Source organism: Periplaneta americana, chromosome 14, assembly GCF_040183065.1.
Source record: "Periplaneta americana isolate PAMFEO1 chromosome 14, P.americana_PAMFEO1_priV1, whole genome shotgun sequence".
NCBI lineage: Eukaryota > Metazoa > Arthropoda > Insecta > Blattodea > Blattidae > Periplaneta > Periplaneta americana.
This window is the reverse complement of record NC_091130.1, coordinates 69055886-69080642: the sequence shown is the minus strand read 5'-3', so window position 1 is coordinate 69080642 and position 24757 is coordinate 69055886. Positions and strand designations below refer to the sequence as shown.

At 34.7% G+C, this 24757-nt stretch overlaps 1 protein-coding gene and 1 non-coding gene across 3 annotated transcripts in view; one reads left to right on the top strand and one right to left on the bottom strand.

The window, feature by feature from the left end:
- Positions 1-4587: 4587 nt before the first annotated feature.
- Positions 4588-4669, bottom strand: TRNAL-AAG (transfer RNA leucine (anticodon AAG)). Its single transcript has one exon. It is a non-coding gene; the product is annotated as a tRNA-Leu (tRNA).
- Positions 4670-7369: 2700 nt separating this feature from the next.
- Positions 7370-24757, top strand: part of Tmx3 (Thioredoxin-related transmembrane protein 3) — a 53113-nt gene continuing 35725 nt past the window's right edge. Inside the window, exons 1-5 of one of the 2 annotated variants that reach the window (XM_069845498.1) lie at positions 7370-7548; positions 8155-8203; positions 13067-13106; positions 14755-14918; positions 22749-22932. In XM_069845498.1, coding sequence (XP_069701599.1) covers positions 7509-7548; positions 8155-8203; positions 13067-13106; positions 14755-14918; positions 22749-22932 — 477 coding nt within the window. In that variant the 5' untranslated portion in view covers positions 7370-7508. Of the gene's footprint in view, positions 7549-8108; positions 8204-13066; positions 13107-14754; positions 14919-22748; positions 22933-24757 lie in introns of those variants that run through there. The other variant, XM_069845497.1, reaches the window with a different exon arrangement.

Genomic DNA, 24757 nt, shown 5'->3' with positions numbered 1-24757 from the left:
ACATTATTCATTTTCTTTGGAAACAAACACTGATTACACTCACAGGTGAATATATTAAGACTAAAATACGACTAAATGGACATTTAAAGGATTGCAAAAAACCACTAATAAATACAACAATCAATAACACACAATACACGTGCTAAAAACGTGATCTCAGCTACAGATTGAAGCTAACTTCTTAAATTTCTGCCAGAGGTTTGGCTGTCTCACAAATACGTGACAGTACAGCTGCGCTGGTTCAAGGGCCAGCACATTCACATGTTTGCCCTGCAGCAAATATGCTTGCATCTTGCCCCACACGTAAGTCCAGTAGCTGGCTTGGCGAGGTTCAGAGGAGAAATTGAATCTTGGAAGCGTACAAGCATGTAGGTATTTGATCTCTGTACTTCATAGGTTTTCATACGACAAAATACATCAGAGCTGCAAGTAAACTTATTAAAGATGAGCAAGAAACAAAGAATGGCAGTGTAAATTATAAATAAATTTATTTAAACAATTAAATTATTTTTCCTGGGGGTTCTCTGAATCATTGAATGCATAGGACGCACCGCCATTGTGTATGATGCAAAACACAAAAATCCTGTACCATGTTTTTTTTTTAGTTGGTTATTTAACGACGCCGTATCAACTACTAGGTTATTTAGTGTCGATGAGATTGGAGATAGCGAGATGAGGCCGAGGATCCGCCATAGATTACCTGGCATTCACCTTACAGCTGGGGAATACCTCGGAAAAAACCCAACCAGGTAATCAGCCCAAGCGGGGATCGAACCCTCGCCCGAGCACAACTTCAGACTGACAGGCAAGCACCTTAACTGACTGAGCCACGCTGGTGGCTCGTACCATATTGAAAGTCTCAAATCATAATTATTTTTCCAATATGATGCTACTATTGGATCTATTTATAAAAATGTCCACTACTTCCTTAAAGTATTACATGGTTATGTGCAGTGGTATGCAGTGATGACATTTCCGGGGAAGCAATTCCATGGAAACACTGTATGTAGGCAACAGGCATCGAAGCCCAGTATAGCAATGGCATACATACAGGCACCGCTTCCCTTCACGTCACTCCATCACATGCCACTGGTTATGTGAATTTGGTAGATTGACAATAATAAATTCTCTGAATTACCTTATGAGAGTTTGACACACTTCTGGTATTGTTGTTTGTTTAAAGGCAATTAGGCCAGGAGATAATGGGGGAGGGACGTCTGGTATAGTAGTTAATATTGTTGATACTGATATCTTAAACATATATATACACATGATTTTTTTTTATTAAATCAAATACAAGGATCCGTCTATGCTTATCTATACAGGGTGATTCATTATTACGTGTAAATACTTTGTTTGTGTAATGTAGAGGTGAAACTAAGACTAAAACGTTCTATACAACTTTTTCTTAAAACCTTTAATTCCAGACTTAACGCCATTTTCCGTGGAACTTGCGCTCCCAAACAAAGAAAGGATAACACGCCAAATGTAAACTAATTATTACTTTCGTACAGTGCATTTGGACTTCAATACAAAAATAACCAAAGTCACTAAATCCATATCCTCGGCAGTCCACTTATGCACGTTTTGTGAACTAAAACCAAACACAGTAAAGAATGTAAAGCAATTTCTTCTAGACTTTACACATTTGCATAATTCTTAGTGTAATGCATGTTCAAAGTGCTGTCCCTCAATTTGAAGAAGTCCAGAGGGTTCATGTCCGGTGATCTGGCTGGCCAAGGAATTGGCTCTGTGTGACCTATCCATTGACCTGGCTACGCAGCATTGAGATACACCCTTACGTTGCAGCAGTAATGCGCAGGAGCACCATTGTGCATAAACCATAAGTTCACTCGCGTTGGAAAAGGGATATCATGTAGCAGACTATGCAATTCGCATTCCAAGAATGCGCGGTAGATTTCCCCAGTCAACCACAGAGGTGAACTCGAGGTCCGAGTAACTGATTCCCCACAATACAACACCAAATATGTGGGAGAACAGTAATGCCTATGCAGTTACTATGACGTAGGTGCCATCTACTGGAACTCTGGAATTAAAGGTTTTGAGAAAAAGTTGTATAGAACGTTTTAGTCTTAGTTTCACCTCTACAATACACACACACAAAGTATTTACACATAATAATGAATCACCCTGTATAGGAACAAAATAACTAAAAATTATTTGTACACATTTTTAATTAAGATATGAACGTTTTTGACTCGACTCAGTCATCTTCAGATTAGACATGCCATATGAATACGCTAATGAAACTATTGAAGTATAGGTGTACATGTATATAAACAAATGCAATGTGAACCATTATAAAACAAGGTGCATACACAGGGGTGGCCGGTCCTTAGGGTCCACCAATATTTCGTCCCCCATACATATATATATATATATATATATATATATATATATATATATATATATATATATATTCGCATTTAAAATACGTAAATTTTGTTCAAGACAGTGTACTGGATTCATAATTGTTTTAGTAAATTTCATCACATTACTCGATGTGTGTTAGTAAAACGTCAAAGATTGTATGACACTAAATATTGTGAGCTTAGGTCCGCGTCAAAGGGCTCCACAACTTGAATCACTTTAGCGCTCAACTACATGTGCACGGCGTACAATGTCGCATTCGCTACTGACGGAAATTCACGAAGTGTTACGAAGTTACCGTTACGAGTATATGCTTCGTTGATCGTTGGGGCCCGTCCAAGCTTGCCCTGCTGATGGATGGAAGCAACTGTCGCAGATATTTTTGTTCTGTAGACAACTGCACAGGTAACGGTCTGAGCGAAATAAACTCATAGCTCAAGCATATGATGGTGCTGCAGTAATGAGTGGAAATCAGGGTGGGGTCCAGACTTTGATGAAGAAAATATTTCCTTATGCGAAATTCGTTCACTGCTACGCCCACCAATTTAATTTAGTTATAAAAAATACATGTTCAAAACGCATTAAATCAGTGAAGTTGTTTTTTTGCAAATATTACTCGATTCATAGCATTCTTCTCCACTTCACCTAACGCAGTGACCTACTGCGATATGTGTGCTGTAAGCACATACCAACCATTTCAGCAATACAATGGAACTTTCAGTCCCGAGTTGTATCTTCCATTTAGGGAAATAAAGCGGAGCTATTGAAATGCTTCGAAAGGGTTGAAGAGGGAGGTGACTCAAATGAATGGAATGACATAACAGTGAGAGAAGTTTTTGGCCAAAAACTTGTTAAATAATAATGAATTTTTGTTTTTCTAAATTTATTTTATGACTTAATGAAACATGTTGATATATTATACAATATAATACAGATGCAAACTGCAAATAGATTGAGAATATCTGATGCATTACAACATTTTGAGTCAGCTGCATCGGTAATGGAAATAAGAGAGAACACTAATAGATATGAAATAAATGTCGATGATGAAGAAGAATGTTCGTTTCCTCCAAGAAAAAGGCTGAAACTCAGTAGGCAAGTAAACCTGTCGGCAGATGCCAAAGAAATATGTGATATCATTATCAATCAATTCAATTACGTTTCCTGCAGTCACATATATTTGGCAGCCTTAATATGTGTGATCCAAAGAAATTTGCTTCATATAGACATAAGTTCCCCACCGACCTGGCTAATTTTTCGTAAAAAATTACTGTCCTTTAATTTCGAAAGAAAAATATATTAATGAATTATTACTGATCTATCGAAATGATACATATAAAGACATTTCCTCTGTGTGTGATTTGTTCAGTTTTTTTTATGGATTACTCCTTTGAAGATTCATTCTCTGAAGTGGGAAAAGCCCTTCGAATCGCATTAACAACACCTGTTTCAACAACTGTGTCAGAACGGAGTTTCAGAACATTAAACAGGATAAAAACATTTCTCTTGGGTCAAGATAAGCTGAATTCATTGGCTTTCTGATCTATTCCTAAAGAGTATCTTCATCAAATTCCGAACTTAAGAACGGTCATCGAAAAGTTTGCCAGAAAGGACAAACGAGCACATCTTCTTTATAAATAATTTTGCAAATTAGTGAGTTTAATGTTGAATTTGCGTTATTATGTAGGTGGTAGTATTACTTAGGACTGTATTATTTTAAGTAGAAACAATTAACTAAAATGAAATAAAAAATCTTGGTACATTATTTAACGATCGCAAAATTTGTGAAATATCTGGCCCCACCAACAAAAATGATCACCACTGCATGTACCATAGGTTCTTTCACTCCATCTTGTGAGGGTGTTTGTTGCTCTACTTGGCTCCGATGCAGATCTCTCTGAGGCCTGATATTATGGTATTCAAGGGTGCTGCGAACTGAACTGTTAAACTGTAGTCGAGTTATTTCCTTACTCTATATAAAAAAAATTGTTTTATGCATGTAAAATTTTAAAATTCAATTTTCTGTTACATGAAATAAGTTTATAAAAGTTGGTACACATAAATTAAAACTGAATAATATGTACATAATGAATTAATTAGTTAAATATACCAATATTATAATGAAATACCATAAGATACAAAAACAGCATAAAATGAAAATATGCATTAAAAAAAAAAAAGAAAGAAGAAAAAGAATGGCAGCGGTGGGATTCGAACCCACGCCTCCGAAGAGACTGGTGCCTTAAACCAGCGCCTTAGACCGCTCGGCCACGCTACCACGACCAAAAATCGAACTTATGATGTAGTATTAGAGGCCAGATATATTCATTCTTTTCATTTCCTATCTAATGAATAAAATAAAATGGTACAGGTAAACCACGTCAAATGATTAGCCGTAAGGATACAAGGAGTAGGGGTGGGTAAAAAAATAACATAACAGTTATTTTGGAACTGTGCCCGCTTTCCGAACTTTTGCAAAAATGAATAGCTGCGAAACCACAGCTGACAGAGTTAGGTAGGCGTTCACTACAGCGTATCACCACAGTCTACTATATACAGTCACGAAGCTTGAGTTTTGAAGGTGCTAGAAACAATAGACTGTGCCGGTACTATTTTGCATTGCCTGTAATGAGGCGATATTCGTGATCCTAGTGGTGAGCAACTATGTAATGTTTGCATATTTACTACATATTGAGCTGCGCGACTGTATATATACTATATCACACTCTAAGCTTAAATCTAGGGTAGCACAGTACCGCGAGGCGCGCTGTTGCTATGGTAACAAATGTTGAGTTGCCAAAGTTGTAGCACAGTCTACTATATACAGTCGCGAAGCTCAATATGTAGTAAAAATGCAAACATGGGTAGTTGCCCACCACTAGGATCGCTACTATCGCCGCATCATCGCAGATCAAGAGGAGTAGAAATATTTCTACTCCTCTTGTCGCAGATCTCTCTCCTAGCAGACGACAAAATATGTTATACTTTCGTTGTGTTCTTTTGGAAAAATTAACACCTTCCTTCCATTATTGAAATATTAAATGCATAAAGTTAATTTATTATTTTAATGAAGTATATTAAATTCCACCATAAACTCGAAGATACCTGCAAGAAATAAGTTAATATAATTTTTGCTTGTGCTAAACGAACTTAAATTTACCATAATAGCTTCACTCATTCAAGATTATAGCGATAATTAACTATGAAACCAATAAATATTAATTTGCACTTCCCTTTACAACAATAATAATGGAAATATGAATTAATGGAGTAACTTACGTGTACCGGTACTTATAGTGTAGGCTTACGTAGTTAACAAAGTGGGATGAGGTTAAGCAATAATAATCACGCCAGAATTGGAAATAAAACGTGATCAATAAATTTTTATTGTAACAGACTTTTTCTACTTCTCTAGTAAAGCAACAAATAAAAATAACAAAATTAACAGCTATAATTAAAAACATATCCTTTGAAAGAAAAAAGTAGGCCTAAGCAACAATAATCCCACCAGAATTGAAAATAAAACGTGATCAATAAATTTCATTAAAACGAACTTAATTTTTCTACATCTTTAGTAAAATAACACATAAAAATAATAACAAAATTAATAGCTACAATTAAAAATATATCCTTTGAAAAAAAAAAGTAGACCTAAATAAAGTTATTTCTCTGGAAATTTAGCAGCCTAAGTGACAGAACTTTAACCGGTATCTAATGTCCTTTCGGTTAGATTGAGACATTTCATTTTGAAATTTAAGGATATAATGTATTCTAACAGTCACAAAGAACTTCAAAATTAAGAGTTTTGTTCCTGCACAGCATTCTTGTGGAAACCCAGGAACCTTTCTGAATCTTTCGGAAATCGGAAAAAGGATAACTCTGGCCTCTTTCTCTTACTGTTGCTACAATTTATAGCACTACAAACGTCTCCTCCTTGTCCCATATTATTATTCCAATTATTATATTTTAGCCATTAACATTTTCATTACAACCAATAACGAACATTTCACAAGCATCATTGTGAAATACGCAACGAGCTAGCACTCGATAGAAATACGACACAGTCCAAAGTTGACCATGCACAGTCTATTGTTTGCTAATCGCTTGGAGCGCTTTATCACGAGATTTGCAAAAAAACACCTCAAGCTTCGCGACTGTATATAGCAGACTGTGGTTGTAGTTCCCACCATAGACAAATAAATAGAGGTTCCCACGGTGGCGAGTGCTTAATAGCTCTCTTGGCGACATTTATTTTGCACACAATGTTGGCATTGATACGTTTCGTCTTTGATTCTCTGTCGATTTTTGTATTGCTTTTTACCTTCGTGTCAATTGTCAATGTTTTAACGTCAGTCATCTAACGTCAATTGATAGCTTTCATGAGCTGACAGCGTGGTAGCAAAAGTACCTTTTGCTAGTAGCACCACAGTCTAGCATATACCATAGACAAATAAATAGAGGTATATACAGTCACGAAGTTCAATACGTAGTAAATATTCAAACATTAGATAGTTGCTCACCACTAGGACCGCTAATATCGCCTCATTACAGACAATGCGAAATAGTACGGCACAGTCTATTGTTTCTAGCATCCTCAAAACTCTAGCTTCGTGACTGTATATAGTAGACTGTGGTAGCACCTGGTAGTCACAAAGCTTCAGTGTGAGGGTGCTATTTAGGAACAATTGACTGTGCCGGTACTATTTCGCATTGTCTGTAATGAGGCGATATTGGCGATCCTAGTGGTTAGCAACTATCTATAGATGCATATTTACTTATTTACTACGTATTGAACTTCGTCACTGTATATATATATATATATATATATATATATGTTCCAAGCTCGGCCGCTTAGACTGTCATGTCTTTTTATCCTTTCAGGTCATGTCCCATCTTAAAAAAAAACTCAGGTATACGGTATTCTACGAGTGGTTGTGACGTTGCGAGCTTGCGACTTGATTTGGGAATGGAGGTGTGTTGTCGAATGACGTCGCTCTATGGTGAAAGTTTTTGTTTATGGTTTTGACGTATAGAAATATCGCACGAAGTTAAAACTGAAAATACTTTATGTAAATACTAAATATATTATAGTTTTATGAAAACTGAAAGCAAAAATAATGATGTTGAAGAGGATAATAGTACTAATGATTTTGGGTAGTATGTATTATCTGTTTAATTTTTATTCTTGTGACATTTACATAACCTTTATAAAATCTACACAAATTTACTAACTGGGAAGTTGATCTAGTAGGGCTTGGGTTATGGTTAATCATTTGTTAGAAGTAAGGTGGACAGCATATTTAATTCAGAAATAGTAGGCCTACGTTGTAGAAAATGACGAGCATGATTATAGTTTATCGTATCTCATTACAGGTTACTCCTCTATGATTTTTCATCGGAAGACAGTGTGAATTGCTCAATTGTGATATAATTATGAGCGTAAATAACACCAACAGTATTCTTCACTTATAAAACCTAGAATGCCGGCATTTCTTAATAATTTTTACTATACACAGGAAACTGGTGTTGTAGAACCACGAATCATACTATCTGCAGGATTATTATGTTAGGCCCTACATGTATGCTACTTCGTTTATCTTAAACAACAAATGAACGCCGGTTCTCAATGCCATTATTTGTACCCTTATGCTGGAGTTTACAATGATAGCTATCTGATGTTCGTTTTATAATATTTGGTAAACATTATGAAAATCTCTCAAACTTACAACAAAATGAATAATTTATGCTTTGTTATAATTCCAGGTATTATTGCTGTGGCAAATACATCACGTGTACTTGAGTTAAGTGACAGGTAAGTTACAAAATTGTAAATTTTACAATAATAATACCGAAGATCTAATTTCAGTTGACTTGAATACAGGCCTGACATGAAAAATACAAGTAAAGACGAGTAAAAAATAAATTGGCCAGTGCAATTATTGCTTGACTTTCTCCGTACACATTCTAAATACATTGTTAATGAAGTTCAGACACTGTGTAAAATAGCCTAGTACTAAAATTGCAAATACATCACTAAACTCTGGGTAGAAACAGTTTTAACACATTTCATGTAGGTACTAAATTTGAGGTATTTTGGTTTAATAAAATGAACTTCACCATGCTCTGAAACATCAGGTCTATTGGCCAAATTCTGAATGAATAGAAGGTTATCCTCTGGAAGAAATGAACTACCACCACATGTTCCCCACCTTAAGAAGAGAGGTTTTAGGGGAGTCATATGTGGGGAAAGAACAGAACCAGGTGTTATATTAAATATTTTATTACTAGATGTTACTTCCCTCTATTTCTTCCGAACTAAGTTCTCTTTTCCCTTATTTCTCTTTCTCATCTCATCTTTCTCTCTCTCTCTCTCTCTCTCTTTTTGATATTCCTGTAATCAGAATGTACAATTACGTGCAACTTATTATAAATTCCTTGCCTGAGGTGGACTCGAACCATCCACCAGATCCACTGTTGGATGCCTTAGCCACTATGAGCAGTTAAAACATCTCAGATATTTCGTAATAACTTGCAGGTCCAGGGAAAATGTATGTTGTCAGTGACATAATGGAAGGGAATTATGGATAGGCGTAATTAGTCTGTTAGGAATTGACATGGGAATAGGTCTACTGTCGGTGTAGTGTAGAATTAGTTTATTTTGTAGAAATAAACGAATCAGCATATGTGAACTGAAGTTTTTCATTTCTTCAGTAATTCGCCCAGGACCTTTCGGCAAAGTGAAAATCCAAGAAAGAAATTGTGTAACAGAATCTTATTATGACATATTATGTAACATAGTATTGAACTCGAAAGGAAATGTTTTCATTCATGACATGTGATGTAAGTGCATTGTGGGACTACATAAATGGTAGAGTGGATACTGGTGACACAGATTGTTGTCGAAGCAGATCGTATTTGGACATAGTATGTAAGCATGTCTTGGATTTGAAGGATGATGTTTTCGTTCATGGTGTGTGATGTGAACTTGAGCTGGGAGAAATGAGAGGAGCTTCCACAGTCAATATGGCGCAGGTACAGATGTCCATAAGAACTTAAAGTTAACTTAAATATTTTTTTATTGTTATGTTGAAAGTATTTGCAAGCAGAAAGATCAGTACATAGACCTCGCAGAAAGCAAAAAATTGTGCCTCCTTTGGTTTACTTCTTCTGGAGAATTACCATTTCTTATTTTTATTTTTGGATGCTGCAGTGATTATTGGTGCAGGTTTTTATTCACCCTCCTGTATTTGGCATTTGGTATTCTGAAAGGAGAATGACTTCAGTATCCTTTGCATTGGAATGTGTGATCTTTCTGTTATAAGTGGTCTGCAGTATTATTACCCACAATATTATTAACATGAAAGGGGGTCCACTGGAGTTTAAATGTTTTCCCATTGTTATAAACTCACAAATAAATTTAATAGAAAGTTGGGGGCCTCTGCACTATTGGCAGCAGATGTCTTGGATTGCTGCTCTGTAATCTCAGAGGATAGATAACAACTTTACTGAACACAAATTCTTTTATCTGGAGGTTTTGTACCACTTGCTTCTGCTCTTTTTTAAAATCTGTTAAAGAACCATTTGTATACAGTGTATAAAGATTCCCTGGGACTCAATATGGACCTTACATACTGTTGACGAGAAACTTGTTAAACTAAATGAGTATATTATAAATTTATATGACAAGCATGCTCCTATCAAATCTAAACGCGTAAAAAGAACACCAGCACCATGGATGACTGCTGACATACGTAGTATGATTACGGACAGAAACACTGCATACAAAACGTTTAAACATGACAAGACAGAAATCTCTTATAATTATTATAAACTCTTACGTAACAGAACTACTCAAGCCATTAGAAACGCAAAACTGAGACATTTTCATAACATCTTGAAGGGGGGAGCTGACCCTTCCAAACTGTGGAGAAACTTACGGACAATTGGCTTAGGAAATCCCAGGACTCAGGTAGACAGTGTGCCAGCTTCTCTTGACGAACTAAATGACCATTTTGCAACGGTACAGTCAATAACCTTGGATACGGTCGACAAACAGCAGACAGTTAACGAATTACAAATGACTCTAATTCCGGATAGAGAAATATTTTTCTTCACTTATGTCACAGAAACTGAAGTGAGAGCGGCAATAAAACGTATTACTTCTAAAGCTGAAGGTGTGGATAATATTAGTATAATATTATTGAAGAAAATATTGGACATAATACTGCCGACATTAACACATATATTCAACGCCTCACTCATAACTTCTACCTACCCGAACCTCTGGAAGAAAGCCTTTATCCGTCCGATCCCTAAAATTAAAACCCCATTATGTGCAAATGATTTCCGTCCAATTAGTATCCTACCTGCCCTATCAAAAGCTCTGGAACGTATTGTTCACAAACAACTAATGAACTATCTAACCGAACATGCCTTACTGGACGAATACCAATCCGGGTTCAGAAATGGACATAGTACGACTACAGCACTACTAAAAGTGAATGAGGATATACGTGAAGCCACAGATGAATGTAAATTAACATTACTGACATTACTTGACTTCAGTAAGGCATTTGATACAGTTGACACGGACCTTCTATTATGTAAATTAAGACTTCTGCATCTTTCTGAAAGTTCTGTTACTTGGTTTGAATCCTACCTTCGCGAACGTCAACAATGTGTCATTGCATGCGATTATTCTTCAAGATGGTGTGTCGTGAAATCTGGAATTCAACAAGGATCAGTTCTCGGACCTTTACTCTTCATGATTTATATTAATGACGTGACTAAAATGATAAAACACTGCAAATACCATATGTATGCAGACGACTTGCAAATTTATTTGCATTTCCACCCTGATGAGACTAGTGACGCAGTAAATAAAATAAACGAAGACTTAAATTCGATTTCACTGTGGTCACACAAATTTGGATTAAGGTTAAATCCAGAGAAATCGCAAGCAATCGTAATGGGACATAATCGTCTACGAAGTACTCTTGATAGTGATACTATACCACATATAACATTGAATGGGATTATTGTTAAATACAGTGAAACAGTTAAAAATCTTGGCATTTTTATGGATAGCGATCTAAATTGGAACACCCAAGTAACACACACTTGCAAAAAAATATTTTCTCAACTTCACTCTTTGTTTCATATGAAAGAATTTCTACCACTTAGTCTAAAAAAGAATCTTATTCAGACGCTTGTAATGCCCCATTTTGATTATTGCGATTCCTTACTAACTAATGTAAGTTCACTCTTAGCTGAGAGACTACAACGTGTTCATAATGTGTGCATACGATTCATCTGCAATACTCGTAAATTTGACCATATAACACCTTCCCTCCAGTTACTTTCATGGGTGCGTCTGAAGGAACGAAGAACAATACATTCACTATCTCTTCTATTTAGAATCATGCATACTTCTACTCCGAATTATCTCGTATCGCACTTTCAATTTCTTAGAACTCTTCGAAACCGACATCAAGCACTTCTTTCTATCCCTCATCATAGAACGTCTCTATACTCATCCTCCTACACTGTAGAAATACCTCGTCTCTGGAATTCGCTACCTAATGATGTCAGGGACTGCCGGACTTTATCACAATTCAAAATTAAATTGGAAAATTTTGTCTTGTTTAATGCTTTTTAGACATTGCTAGAAGTGTCGATTTGTGTTTTTTTTTACTCCAGATTAAAATCGCAAGTTTCTTGTTTATGTTAGTTAATTAGGATACAATTAATTATACTTAATCACTCATTTAAAGTTTGTGTGACTGCAACCTGTGTATATTTTTGTGTGACTTTACTTCGTTTATAGTGTTTTTTTTCCTTTTTATTTCTGTTATTGTATTTGTATTCCTGGTGTTGTGGAAGAGAAGGCCTGATGGCCTTAACTACACCAGAATAAATAAATAAATAAATAAATATTACTGAATTCTCTTTAAAAGCTTTTAGGGTTATTTGAGACCACAGAGTAGATAAAAGTTTGATTAGGAATTCCTGTCTTTCTCCAACTCGAAAGTCTCATAAACAAGACTTTTCTTATGGCTCCACAGGATCATTGATTTTGCAGCTTACAACATGAAAATGGCATGTATCTGGACAGGGGTTCTTAACGAAACCTATACATGCTCTTTTCCTTCTATTAAACCTAGGAATTTGTAAAGGGTATTCAGTTATACATTGCAGATATACAACACTCAGAAATATATATCACCAAGAAATATAATTAGTCCTGTATAAAATTACAGTAATTCAATTGAAGTAATTTGTGTACGTATGAAATATCAAACAATTTTTTTTAATTAGTACGTTAGAGTGACTACAATATTTTATTATTGTTACAAAATTAGTAGAAAATATGTTCAACGTGTCACAAGTCATTAGATACCATTAGAAATGTTAAAAATTTGTATTAAAACTTATTGTATAGAAATGTTTGATGCATATTACAAGAAAATTTTCTGTTCATAATTAGATCCACTGTGATCAATCATTTGTTGGCAAGGAAACAGTCATCTAAAGTAAAACCAGCATCTATTTTCAGCAGAACACCCTATCATTCTTGGGAGGAAGTATTTTCATTACACAGTTAATAATATAATTTATATTGAACATTGTTAATATAGTGTGAACTTTGATATACGTACTTTTACTTTTCTGACAGATTTCTCGATATTAGAAAAGATGGACAATGGCTTCTTATGGTAAGTATTCAGAATATTTGTAAATATATAACATTATTTATTTCTCTGTTCAGTGCTTTTCTTGAATTTCATCAAGATTTAAGAATACAGATGTCTGCTTTCCAGATAAATTGCTAATTATCAAGTTTACATAACTCAATATGGCCGACCTTCGTAGAGAATAAATCTTGAAGACTCCATTCCGTTTAACTATACACAGAAAGTAACCTAATCTTATTACCATCGTTCTATTGAACAAGTCCATGTAATCTAGATAATTTCTGACATCACTGCATTAATTATGGCTCATGGATCATGTAGAGCTACACAGAGTAGATAATTGCCTATAAATTATATAGGCCTACTTATTTCTTTTTTTACTATTGCTCTAATTGTAAAAAAAATATGGTATCTTTGAATAGTGAAGCCTCTGGGACATAATTATGACGATTTTTTTTTTCTGCATTACCAATGTAGTTAAATCATCATCACTTTCTTTCGAATTATTATTATTATTATTATTATTATTATTATTATTATTATTGTTATTATACTTATACAGACCGAGAGCATACTCAAGGCTGGTGACTGGTGCAAGAGGTACGTGGAGGGGAAAGCAGTGAGGATACACGTTTGGAGGCAGTGTGACAAGGACAGTGAATGTGTGTGACAGAGAACACATGCTACAGACCGATAAAAACATTGACTCTATTGTTTAATTTATTTGTCAATGGACTCATTTCACTACAGGTTGATGTTTACCGCCAGTACAACTCTCTCGAGAGGGAGCGTGACTACCATCTGCACAGTATCAGTGATTGCATCAAACTGGCCTATGCACCCCTTGGTTACGTTTCGCAACCTCATAGACTCGTCCAATGCTCACGCGCATCGTGTTTACACCGGCCGTGACTATGCTCTCTGGCTGTACTCTTTTTTCCTTTCATATTTTTTTATTAAGTACCATATCCGTTTTAATTCAGTTCGTGTTTTCGTCAGATTGTAAGGCACATTTTCATGTTGTCTGTGTCATTTTTCAAAATATTTCATCTTTTAGTTTTCATTGAGCATGCCTACAACATAAACTTGCAACTGGCATATTTTGAAGTGTTTAAGACTTGTATTAAATAATTGAATAACTTAATAAGAGTCAGATTGTAATAACATTTATGTAAGAAACAGCACTGACATTTATGTAAGATAAAGATGTGTCTGGTACACCCACACTGCTCATCTGAGAGGCTTTTCGACTAGTATTTTGTGCTATTGGTATCTTATGAGTGTTCCCTGATCACAGGAGGCCTTGCTCCATTTGGGATTTATACAATAAATAAATATTTATTTATTCAATGCCTTTTTAAATTGTATAAACAGTACTACCTAATTATTACACTGTATGCAATAAACAATTAATATTTATCTTCCAGAAATTTCTACTAATAAAGAATCACTGTTAGTGTTTGCGAAGTACATCTCTAGTTCTATTTGTGGTGAAATATTTAATGAAGGGAGTGTCTGTTTTGAAAACTTATCTATAAAATGAATTTTTCCTACTACTTTGTATATTGGTACTTGTCATAAGAGAACTTCATGTAAATATAAAATTGAACTTACATGTAGGCCTAAGGTTCAAGTTTGAAATTATTACACTTTTGCTTTCATTTTACAGTTTTATGCTCCTTGGTGTGCTCACTGTAAACGCTTAGAGCCAATATGGGCTCATGTAGCCCAGGCACTTCATAACACCAACATTCGAGTGGGTCGAATTGATTGCACGAGGTTCACAGGAATGGCAGTAGAGTTTGGAGTATCAGGCTTTCCAACAATCATGTTGTAAGTTTCTGTTTTAATTTATATTCTACAATTTCAGTAATATATGAAAATTGAAAATATACTAATTAACTCTTTTTTTTTTATTACAACTTAGTGTTTTGTAGGACTGATTCATATATAATTTCTTTATCTTTCTGAGAACATAACAAAATTTGGAATTTCATTGTAGCTTTAAGAAACAATGTATACTACAGTTATTGTTATTGTTGGATTTCAGACTTACATAAATATATAATTTATTTATTGATTTATTTATTCTGATTCATTTTATTTGTATGTTTGGTCATTAAATTACACAAAGTGAAGGCTGAAATTTTCAGCCTTCACTTACTTATTGTGTAATGTATTGATTGATTGATTGATTTATTTTTTAATAGATTCTGGTACTTGAAATAATATGTCTAGCAAAGTAATAATTTTTATTCTATTGCATAATATGTTACAGATGAATAAAACTAATTATCGCCAATAGGAGGGGTAAAAAAATTATAATTCTATTGCGTTGTGTATTAAATATTGTAAGTTTTAAGGTTACATATACAAATAAGAATCATTTTTATCTTTGTCATGTGTGTCTTGGTACCTGTTTGTTTTACAACCATCACACAGTGGGCCAGAATTCAAATCTAGCTGGAAAATATTCAGTTTTTGAATGTTTAAAATACTGTTTTCTCGCTATATAGTCTCGAAGTACTAAAACTAATCTTCATAAATCTGTATGCCATCAATTTATACCGAGCGAAATGCCGACAGGGCTGGCTGCTAAAAGTCGGTAAGTGTTAAGAACCCGAGCGCTGAGCGCCAGACGGTTTATGGCGGTAGTGATGTGAGGGTGATCTGTGGGTTGTTGATGTGGAGAAAAGTGTCTTTCTGTGATGGAAGTTTTAACAGAAGGTTCGTACTTCCTATTTCCATTATTCATACTTTAATTGTATACGTGAAATATTACCAGGGATGCGTTAAACATAGCTTTAAAATATTGCGGAATTATGTCTTTACTTCATTTTAAATTAGAGATATAAAAAATGTTGCACCAGGTGTTACCTTAAAATCTACATCAGATTATAAAGCAATCCTTACAGTTTATTACAAAAGTTAAGATTTGCTTGGTTTGCTTGCCTTTTTCTTATATTTGCATTTTTATCTCAGAGGTAGATCCCCATATCCAGTCCACTGTGACTCAGATTGACTTAAACGAGGTGTTGACTACTAAAATAGGGTCTACTCAAACTCTCACTGATTTCGTAGTGACAAAATTAGAAATACAACATTGTTCCAAGGATATTTTACGGTGTGTCGAAAAAGGTGTGCACACATTTAGAAGTAATTTAGAAAAACGCTTGAAACAATGCTCCAGGAAAAAGGACCGGTTTTTACGTAAAGATTCGGAATGGTTAGTGAAATCAATGGACCACGGACATCCTCCTCCCTTCCCTCTACTTTTCCCACATGCCTGGCCGATTACTCCAGACTCTTTCTTCTCTCCATTAATAAATTATTGTCAATATTTTAGTAAAACCTGAAACTTTTAACAGGGGAATTAAATACACTGTCAATTCACAGGGCTAACGACTTCAAAGCTGGGTACCTGGTTCAAATAAAGTGCCCTGGTACAAAATTTAACATGGAGGCATGAGATAATTACTCTGCTTGCCATTAAAATTTCACTTTAATTCATGTGTCCCCAATTTAAAAAAAGGATATCAAATTTCCCCAAAGAGTTCTACAATAAATAAAAACTCGCCAAATGTCCAAGGATTTAATTCCATCCGTTTCAGGAGTAGGTAGACCTCAAAAATTGTTTGAAGAAAGTGGCATGAAAACAAGAATTAAACATGTAGGGTACGGTCTCTGAAAGATTAGCATTCTTAAAGTGAATTAGTTCTAGATACTCAATTATCTTTGCGGGGTTCAGGGAAAAGAGATGCAACATACGTTCTACAACAACTCACCAAAAATTACTCCAAAAAGAGCATCAAAGTATATGATAGCCTATAATAAATCTCCAACTTTACCAAAACCATATACACCAGAGAAAGCATTACAAATGTTAATAGATAACGTCACCAAACGTAAATACAATGTGCAGTGTTACCTATAGGTCTGCCCAAGAAGCCCAAGAAGCTAGACATTAGAGCATTATAAAGTACTGTAAAGATTATTCAAGAAAATTTTCTCGAATTCAAACACTGTAGGATATCTTAAATCATCTTCTTGTAACTCCTGATCCTATCATATCAAGTATTTATCCGTTTTAAGAAAATAAGAATTCCTTTCCCGCTGAAGTGCGACAAATGTTGAAGGAACTCCATACTTACAGTACAAGTGAAGACGTGCGTATGACAAGAGGGAAGGATGATGAAGCGAAGAGCAGCTGCAGCTGGAAGAGGAGGAGGAGGAGGAGGAGGAGGAGGAAGAGAAAGAGGAAGGAAGATAAGGAGGACGATGATGCAGACGATGACTCCTCCTATTAGAGAATATTGGAAACTACAAGTTCACGAAAAGAATAAGCGATATAATTAAGTACCTAGTAGGCTCCATGAAAATAGTTATTCAAATTCGCACTCATAGCTCATTACTACGGATAACATCCCATACTGTCTTATTATTATTCCATAAGCTCTTAGAAATCATTATTTAGTAAAACAGAATCATTTAAAATTATATTCCATACTTATTTAATTTTTTCCCGCTAGATTTGAATTCTGGCCCACTGTGCATCACTTCGAAATTTTTTGAGGTAGTGATGCCAATAAGACTTCGTGGTTCATCACTTCCAAAAAGACATTAATAATAGTAGAGAGTTTTCTTTCTTTACTGCTACTTCAGCGTCAATAATAATTACTTTTTTTTCGAATGTTCACCATCTTTCTGTGCCAAATCTTAGAACTACCATATTTTCTTCTTGGACACTCTTTTTCCCTTGAAGAGTGTCTTTCATGAAGGTTCCAAGTACCTATCGAAAAAAGAAGCATGGGAAACCCAAGATCTTTATTTATCTCATCTATATATCGAAAGAAAAACGTCAAATGATTCCCCTGATGACAAAGAAGGTGATTTGGATTTGTTATCTGTTGAAAGTAGTGCAATGTAAAATAAAGAGGTTCCTGTGCAGATCAGTTCCAGGTAGTACCGGTAATGTTTCATGAGCTTAATGACACATGCCTCAAGGAAACTAAACGATAAGGGGTGGAGTGAGACCGGTCTGCGTAGAGAAGCGTGCAAGGGACCTGTCCATATGCTGGCGTATGACCACTCGCCTCCCGACAACAGATTTTGTTAGGTAGAAGTTGGAGTGGGACTGGTCTGCATAGGAATTGGGTGTACACATACGTTTATTTTATTTATGTGCAGTAGTTAATAAATTAATTTTGATATGACTGCAGTATTTTATACGCGAAGTTTACCAACATGATCTGATATTAGTTAAGGTCAGGCGAAAGGCATTAAAACTGACATACAAAGAAAGGCCGCAAAATTATATATAATTACTGGAATTGTATATATATTTGTAGCTGTTTAGTATTAAACATTGATTTGATTAATATATGAATTACACAACTTTTAACACTACAGTAGAACCTCGATTATCCGTGGTAATGAAGGGGGTGGACTGAACAGTTAATCGAAAAAATCGGATAATCCGTACTATAAAAAATGTTCATAAATCGAGTGCGAAGTACTTACAGTTTCGTAATTTGAAGCTTCTGCTGTACTGCAACCACTGGCATCTTCGTACAACACACTACACCATACAATATTATGCTGTTTATAACTAATAAACACGTAGAAGTACAGTAATATGCAACTAAAAACGCAAGAAAATTGGTTTTATTTGCACAATCTACAGATTCTCATAACCTCTGTGCTGAGAAGTCAGTTACTTTTCTTTGGACTTTAGATTTATTTAACTTTATCCTTATGTCCATTCTTAATTTTATGATGGCAAGAATATCAGGAAATTGAATTGAGTATTAGATCGCACACAGTTCTTACGCCAATCTCGTATTCTGATGTGAGACGAGTCACAGTTTCTCCATTCCCGAACCGCTAGATTATTTGCACTTTTTTTTTCGATACTTAACACAATACGTTTTCTTTTGACGCCCGTAGAAGACATTTAGTTATACATTTCGGCCACACGACAGTAGAACAATGACTGAATGGAGCATTGGCTATAATTGTGTGGAAGTTCTCCGGGTCATTCCTCTGAAAACAGGTAATGGTTATTGTACAAGCTGGAAAAACACCCCCTTCCACAAGTAACTGTGTGTGTTGCAGATAGTGGCAGCATTCCTGCTACATATTGTGTAATGGTAAAGCTGGAAATAACCCTTTCTAGTAAAAGTACGTACTAATGTAATGTACAGTACTTCACATATTTTTCTGCCTACAATAAAAAAAACTCGAGAGGACAGTTGGATAATCCGACGATTGGTTAATAGGGTGACGGTTAATCGGAGTTCTACTGTATATCACTTTGGAAAACGTAATGAACAACCAGTTCTGATGATGGCCAATAGCAGACCAAAACATGTTAACAAGGTAACATAAAATTTAACACTTGAAAGATACATAATACGTTTTCCAAAATGTGTTGTTTGTTATTTTTGACTAGATTGTTCTCGATATTTTGTACTTCTCGCGTAATTTCCCCCCTCATCGATTTTTCGCCTTCTAATGTTGACAAAGAAACTGGTGAGAAATGATTGGGGTAAATACGGTATTTCATATTTCAATTGCAATATCTTTGGAAAATATTTGAGTGCAAGAGGTCAAATGACTTTATTGTCAAACGCTTGGCATTAGAAAACAACGACATATTTCAGTTGCTATTTCTGTTTGAAGATGAAAAGGGATACTAGATATTTATTTATTTAATTTATGACAGGATAAAGCTTGAATTACAATAGACAGTATAAAATTATAGTCACTTTTGTCATGAACATATATATAAGGTGTAAATGTAAAAATGAAAAATTAAAGAATAACGAATAGATGGCAATATTACTTTAAATCAACTATCTTCAATATGTTAAAATCTAGAGTCCGTATTTTAAATAATTCATTAAATTTAAAAAACATTCTTAACAATGGTGAATTTTTATATGGTGATATGTTTGGTTTTTTGTATTATAATAATTGTCAATTTCTTAAATTTGATGTTCGAGCATTAAGCTGAATTTTTAATAATATTTCGCTATTATCCAGTAGACTATTGAATATTTTATACAATAAAAGTTTCTCAGCAAGTAATCTACGACTGGCAAGAGACATTGAATTAAAATATTCAGTAAGTAGGCCTAGACTGCGGTACGAAATTTTTTTATGGTAAACTGAATTATATTTTTTTATTGCTATGTGATTTACTGTGATTTACAAGTGGGAGACCAAATTAATATTTTACTGTATGACCAGCCTCATGGTCTAGTGGTCAGAGCTTCTGGCTGTAGTTCATGAGGTCCCGGGTTCGATTCCCGGTTAGAGCACAGGAATTTTTCCTTAAAGGGGATTATTCCTGTGTTCGTCCATGGTCTGGAATTTAGGTTAAGTTTAGATTTAAGACCTCTCCTGGCACTTACATTATCATAATCATCCTATCACATCATCGGGGTAATGTAACTCCGCCTTCCAGGCGCCCCAACCTCAGAAGTGGGTTACAATTAAGCCACAGCCAGGAGAGAAGACCAGAAATGTCGAAAAGACAACCTGGTGGCATTGGATTAAAAAAATATTTTACTGTATGTTTAATAAATACGAAAATGTGTTATGAATGGCTACATTCCTGTTGTACCCCCGAGTTTTTACTTGTGTTGGGCGAGCCCATGGTCAAATAACACTGGTTTCACCAGGAGTTCCGGTTCCGCTATAGTATCCCAAAGAATCTCCATCATCTCATGTCATTGTGGGTATAATGTAGACCAGCCTCCTATGGCACATTCTGGACAACAACTCTCTTGATAAATTGGTCTACACAACTGGCTTCATATGCGGGAATGACGAACAATCAAGTACCCAGCATTATAAAAAAAATGAAAGTTGTAGACATGGGTTTGAGCCACATATAGAGTAACTATAATGTTTCTCTCTAATATACGAGACTTTTTCTCCATTTCATTCTAGAATGCAAATTTCTCAAAAGGCAAGAATAAAAAGATTTTCAAGTTAGAAAAGTAATGGTCTAACATAAGTACTGTTTTGACAGTTATTAATGATGAATTTTATCAGCATTATCTAAAACGAACTCATCAGAAGTAGTTGCTAGCTTCCTGTAAATTGGTTTGAGGAACCTTTACATACTTACAATCGCCTGATAACACTTCTCATCTGTTATATTTAGCAATGTGGTCATAATGTGTATGGTGAGAGACTTCAATTGCAGATTGGAACTGATGTTGCTACTCGTTTATTGATAGTAATATAAAGGTGGAAATATGAGAAGTGCTGTAAGGGGAAGTAAAATAACACTTGGGATATCTTGTCAGTAATCATAGTTTGGCATTGCCCAGGATTACTGTTATTTGAAGCTACAACTGCATAATTCAGCTACCTGCGCCAATATATCTCAGAATGTACAGAAAAAAATAGGTAGTGGTTGTGGTGTCTATAGTGAATGCTCTTGGATGGCCTCCATTCGCTTTCTTGCTTCCCAGTATAATTTTGGTGTTGAGTCCAGGTGGGATGACCTTAGATTTGGATATCTGTGAAGATAATCCATGTCCATGTCCATCACTGAGTCTTCTTTATTACACAGAACACATTTTGGTGATTTGAAAATGAAGATACTATATAAATGTACTGTCAATTAATAGTCTAAACATTGCCACTGAATCATATCTAGGTGATTTTGGTATTATAGATTTATCTTATTTAGGAGAATTGACCATGATTTATTTGTACTTTCAGTTTTAAAATTTTCAGCTATTTCTTTCTGGATATTTCTATTTATTATTAATTTTGCAGAATGCTATGATAATGTTGTATTCTTCCTTTGCAAAGTCGACCTGGTTGGCAAGTTGGTATAGCGCTGGCCTTCTATGCCCAAGGTTGCGGGTTCGATCCCAGGCCAGGTCGATGGCATTTAAGTGTGCTTAAATGCGACAGGCTCATGCCAGTAGATTTACTGGCATGTAAAAGAACTCCTGCGGGACAAAATTTCGGCACATCCGGCGACGCTGATATAACCTCTGCAGTTGCATGCGTCGTTAAATAAAACATAGCATTCTTTTGCAAAATTTTGGTACCCTTTGTAGCCAAAGTGCCTTCCCATAGTAAAAGAAATGGATCCAGAACACCTCAAAATCTTTGCTTCAGTGCCTGACCATGATAATATCTTCGAAAAATATTGGAGTGCAAGAGGCCAAATGACTTTGTCAAACGCCTGGCATTATAAAACATCAACATTTAAAAGTCATTGCTAAATGGTTAGTTAATTTTGTACACAGTGGCATATGACTGGATATACTCGTAATAGATTACTTTTTCGTGGAAAATTGTAAAATAACAATTATCGTTACAATCATATTATTATTATTTATTTTTTTCATGAATCTCTCTAGGATGACTCCACTATATTATATTAGCATAATGTTTCCATCCCTCTAAACTTGCCTGCATTTATTACACATTACTCAACAATAGCCTTAAGATGTAGTAAAGTTGTCTGGTGTTGGGCACTGTAATTTCTATAATAATTAATCTACAGTTGTAACTTAATTTATTGGTTTACAAGAAGAAGTCTTCTCAGTGTTGATGTGTTTATAAAATGAAAGTTCATGCAAGAAGGGTCTATTTCAGACTTCTTGAACGTCTTTTCTTTTCTATTTACAGCTTAAAGGGAGAATTTCAGTACACGTTTAAGGGTGATAGAACAAAGGAAGAAATAGTGAATTTTGCTCTTCGAGTGTCTGGCCCTCCAGTCCAACAAATTACTCGAACAGAAAGCTTGGATAATCTGAAAGCATCCAATCCCTTATTCTTTGTTTATGTGGGAGATCATATAGGCTCGCTGTGGGTAAGTATTAGGACATATAATTTATATTTTTACGCCATTGTGATGGTGTAAGAAATTGTTTTAAAGATTTTCACAGAAATACAAGTTTTCAGCATCTCTGCCGCAAAAGTGGTTTTGAACATTAATTTGTAGGATGACCAGATATTAAGAATGAAAAAAGAGGACCTAATTCTTAAGAAAGGAAAGAAACATTAAATTGTTTTCCTTATACACATTAAACAATTAATTAATATAAATTGCATTGAATAACTCGTTCAAAATAAACACCAAATTAGTAGGAAACTACTAACAAAAATTTCTTCACAATTCTGTCTGAAGAGAAAAATCCAGCAACTGTCCCATCGCTACTGTCACTTTTCTCACTGTGTTTGACATACTTATTCTTACTGCATGGAGTACTTTATACTTTTGGATAAAGTTTTGTGTTTTAGGTATATATCAAACATTTCCAAAATTATTTAGTACCTGTAGCTTACAATTAGTCGAATCAACTTCAGATTTATTACTAACATCAGTCTTAGTTCGTTTCATGATAAAGAAAATCTTTTCATCACGACATTTTAAACTGGGATGTTTAATGCAAAAGGAAGAGTTCTTTGAAAATGAAATTTATCAGGCACCTTTCATCATTGTGAACGATGTTAAATATTAAAAATTTTAAGGATCAGAAACTGTTTTTTCATCAGTTGGCAAGATTTTTTTTAACCACACAAAGTAAATTCTTACTAAACTGGTCCCAGAACAGTTCTTCATTATTATTAGAATTTAATCAGTCGGAGCTAAAAGGAACTAAGTCACTTTTCAAAAAAGCAAAAAACATTCCACTAAAAACACAAAGTATATATTTTTATGTTGTAGAAAACAAAAGAATACTCAAAAGTCTTAGTTCCTTCTTCCACCATTCATTGCGCTTGACATCTGTTGTTCAAATTGTTGCATAACCACAAACTGCATATTTTGACTTAGTTCCTTTTAGCTCTGACCCATTCAATTTTATTATCCCTGTATAAAAATTCTCTTCAGTGATTGGTCCATAAGGTTCAGTGTTTATACGCTTATTGCTTCTAAGATTAAGACAAATACCACAGTAAGATTACTTCCTTTTCGACACATTAGAAGTCAGCAGTAATAATAACTGTCATTTTAGCTGTGAGAAAGTCTTAACATTTTAAGTTAGTCATTGAAATGAACTAGCAAAATACGATCACCATATGGTCTGGTCAATAGAATTAAATTAATATGGGCTATGTTGTTAACACATCGTAATACAAAAGAAACTGAAAAATTAATATTATTTGTAACAGGAATAATAGCAGTACATGATGTACAGTAGTTCGTAACTACTATTCGATAAAAAAAATATTTCGGAAATTGGAACCAGTATGTTTACTGTAGACTGTTACTCATCTGGATCATATGACAACCAGACTCCTGGACGCATCAAAAAAAAAGAACTGCCCAGACCAAAATAAGTCATCTGAGCAGCCTAAACATGTTTTGTACAACAATTTCTCCTAAATTGTTGGACCGATTTTGATCATGTCCTTTATGTACGAGGAAATTCAAGTGGAAATACTGTACATTAAGTATTATTTGTGCATACGAATTAATGGCGCCTTAAAAATAATTGACATGAATTTTACTCAAAGATTTAATGTTACTTTTTGTTTCTTATCTAATGTAAAGCAATATAAGAAATGGTGTAGTCACTATGTCCTTACACTCCTTTGTGTTCGAGAAATTAGTTTTTGTTTGCATAATTATACCTCCATTTTTAAACTTAAGAGAGAAAAATCTTAGATCTTCAAGATATTTATATAAATAA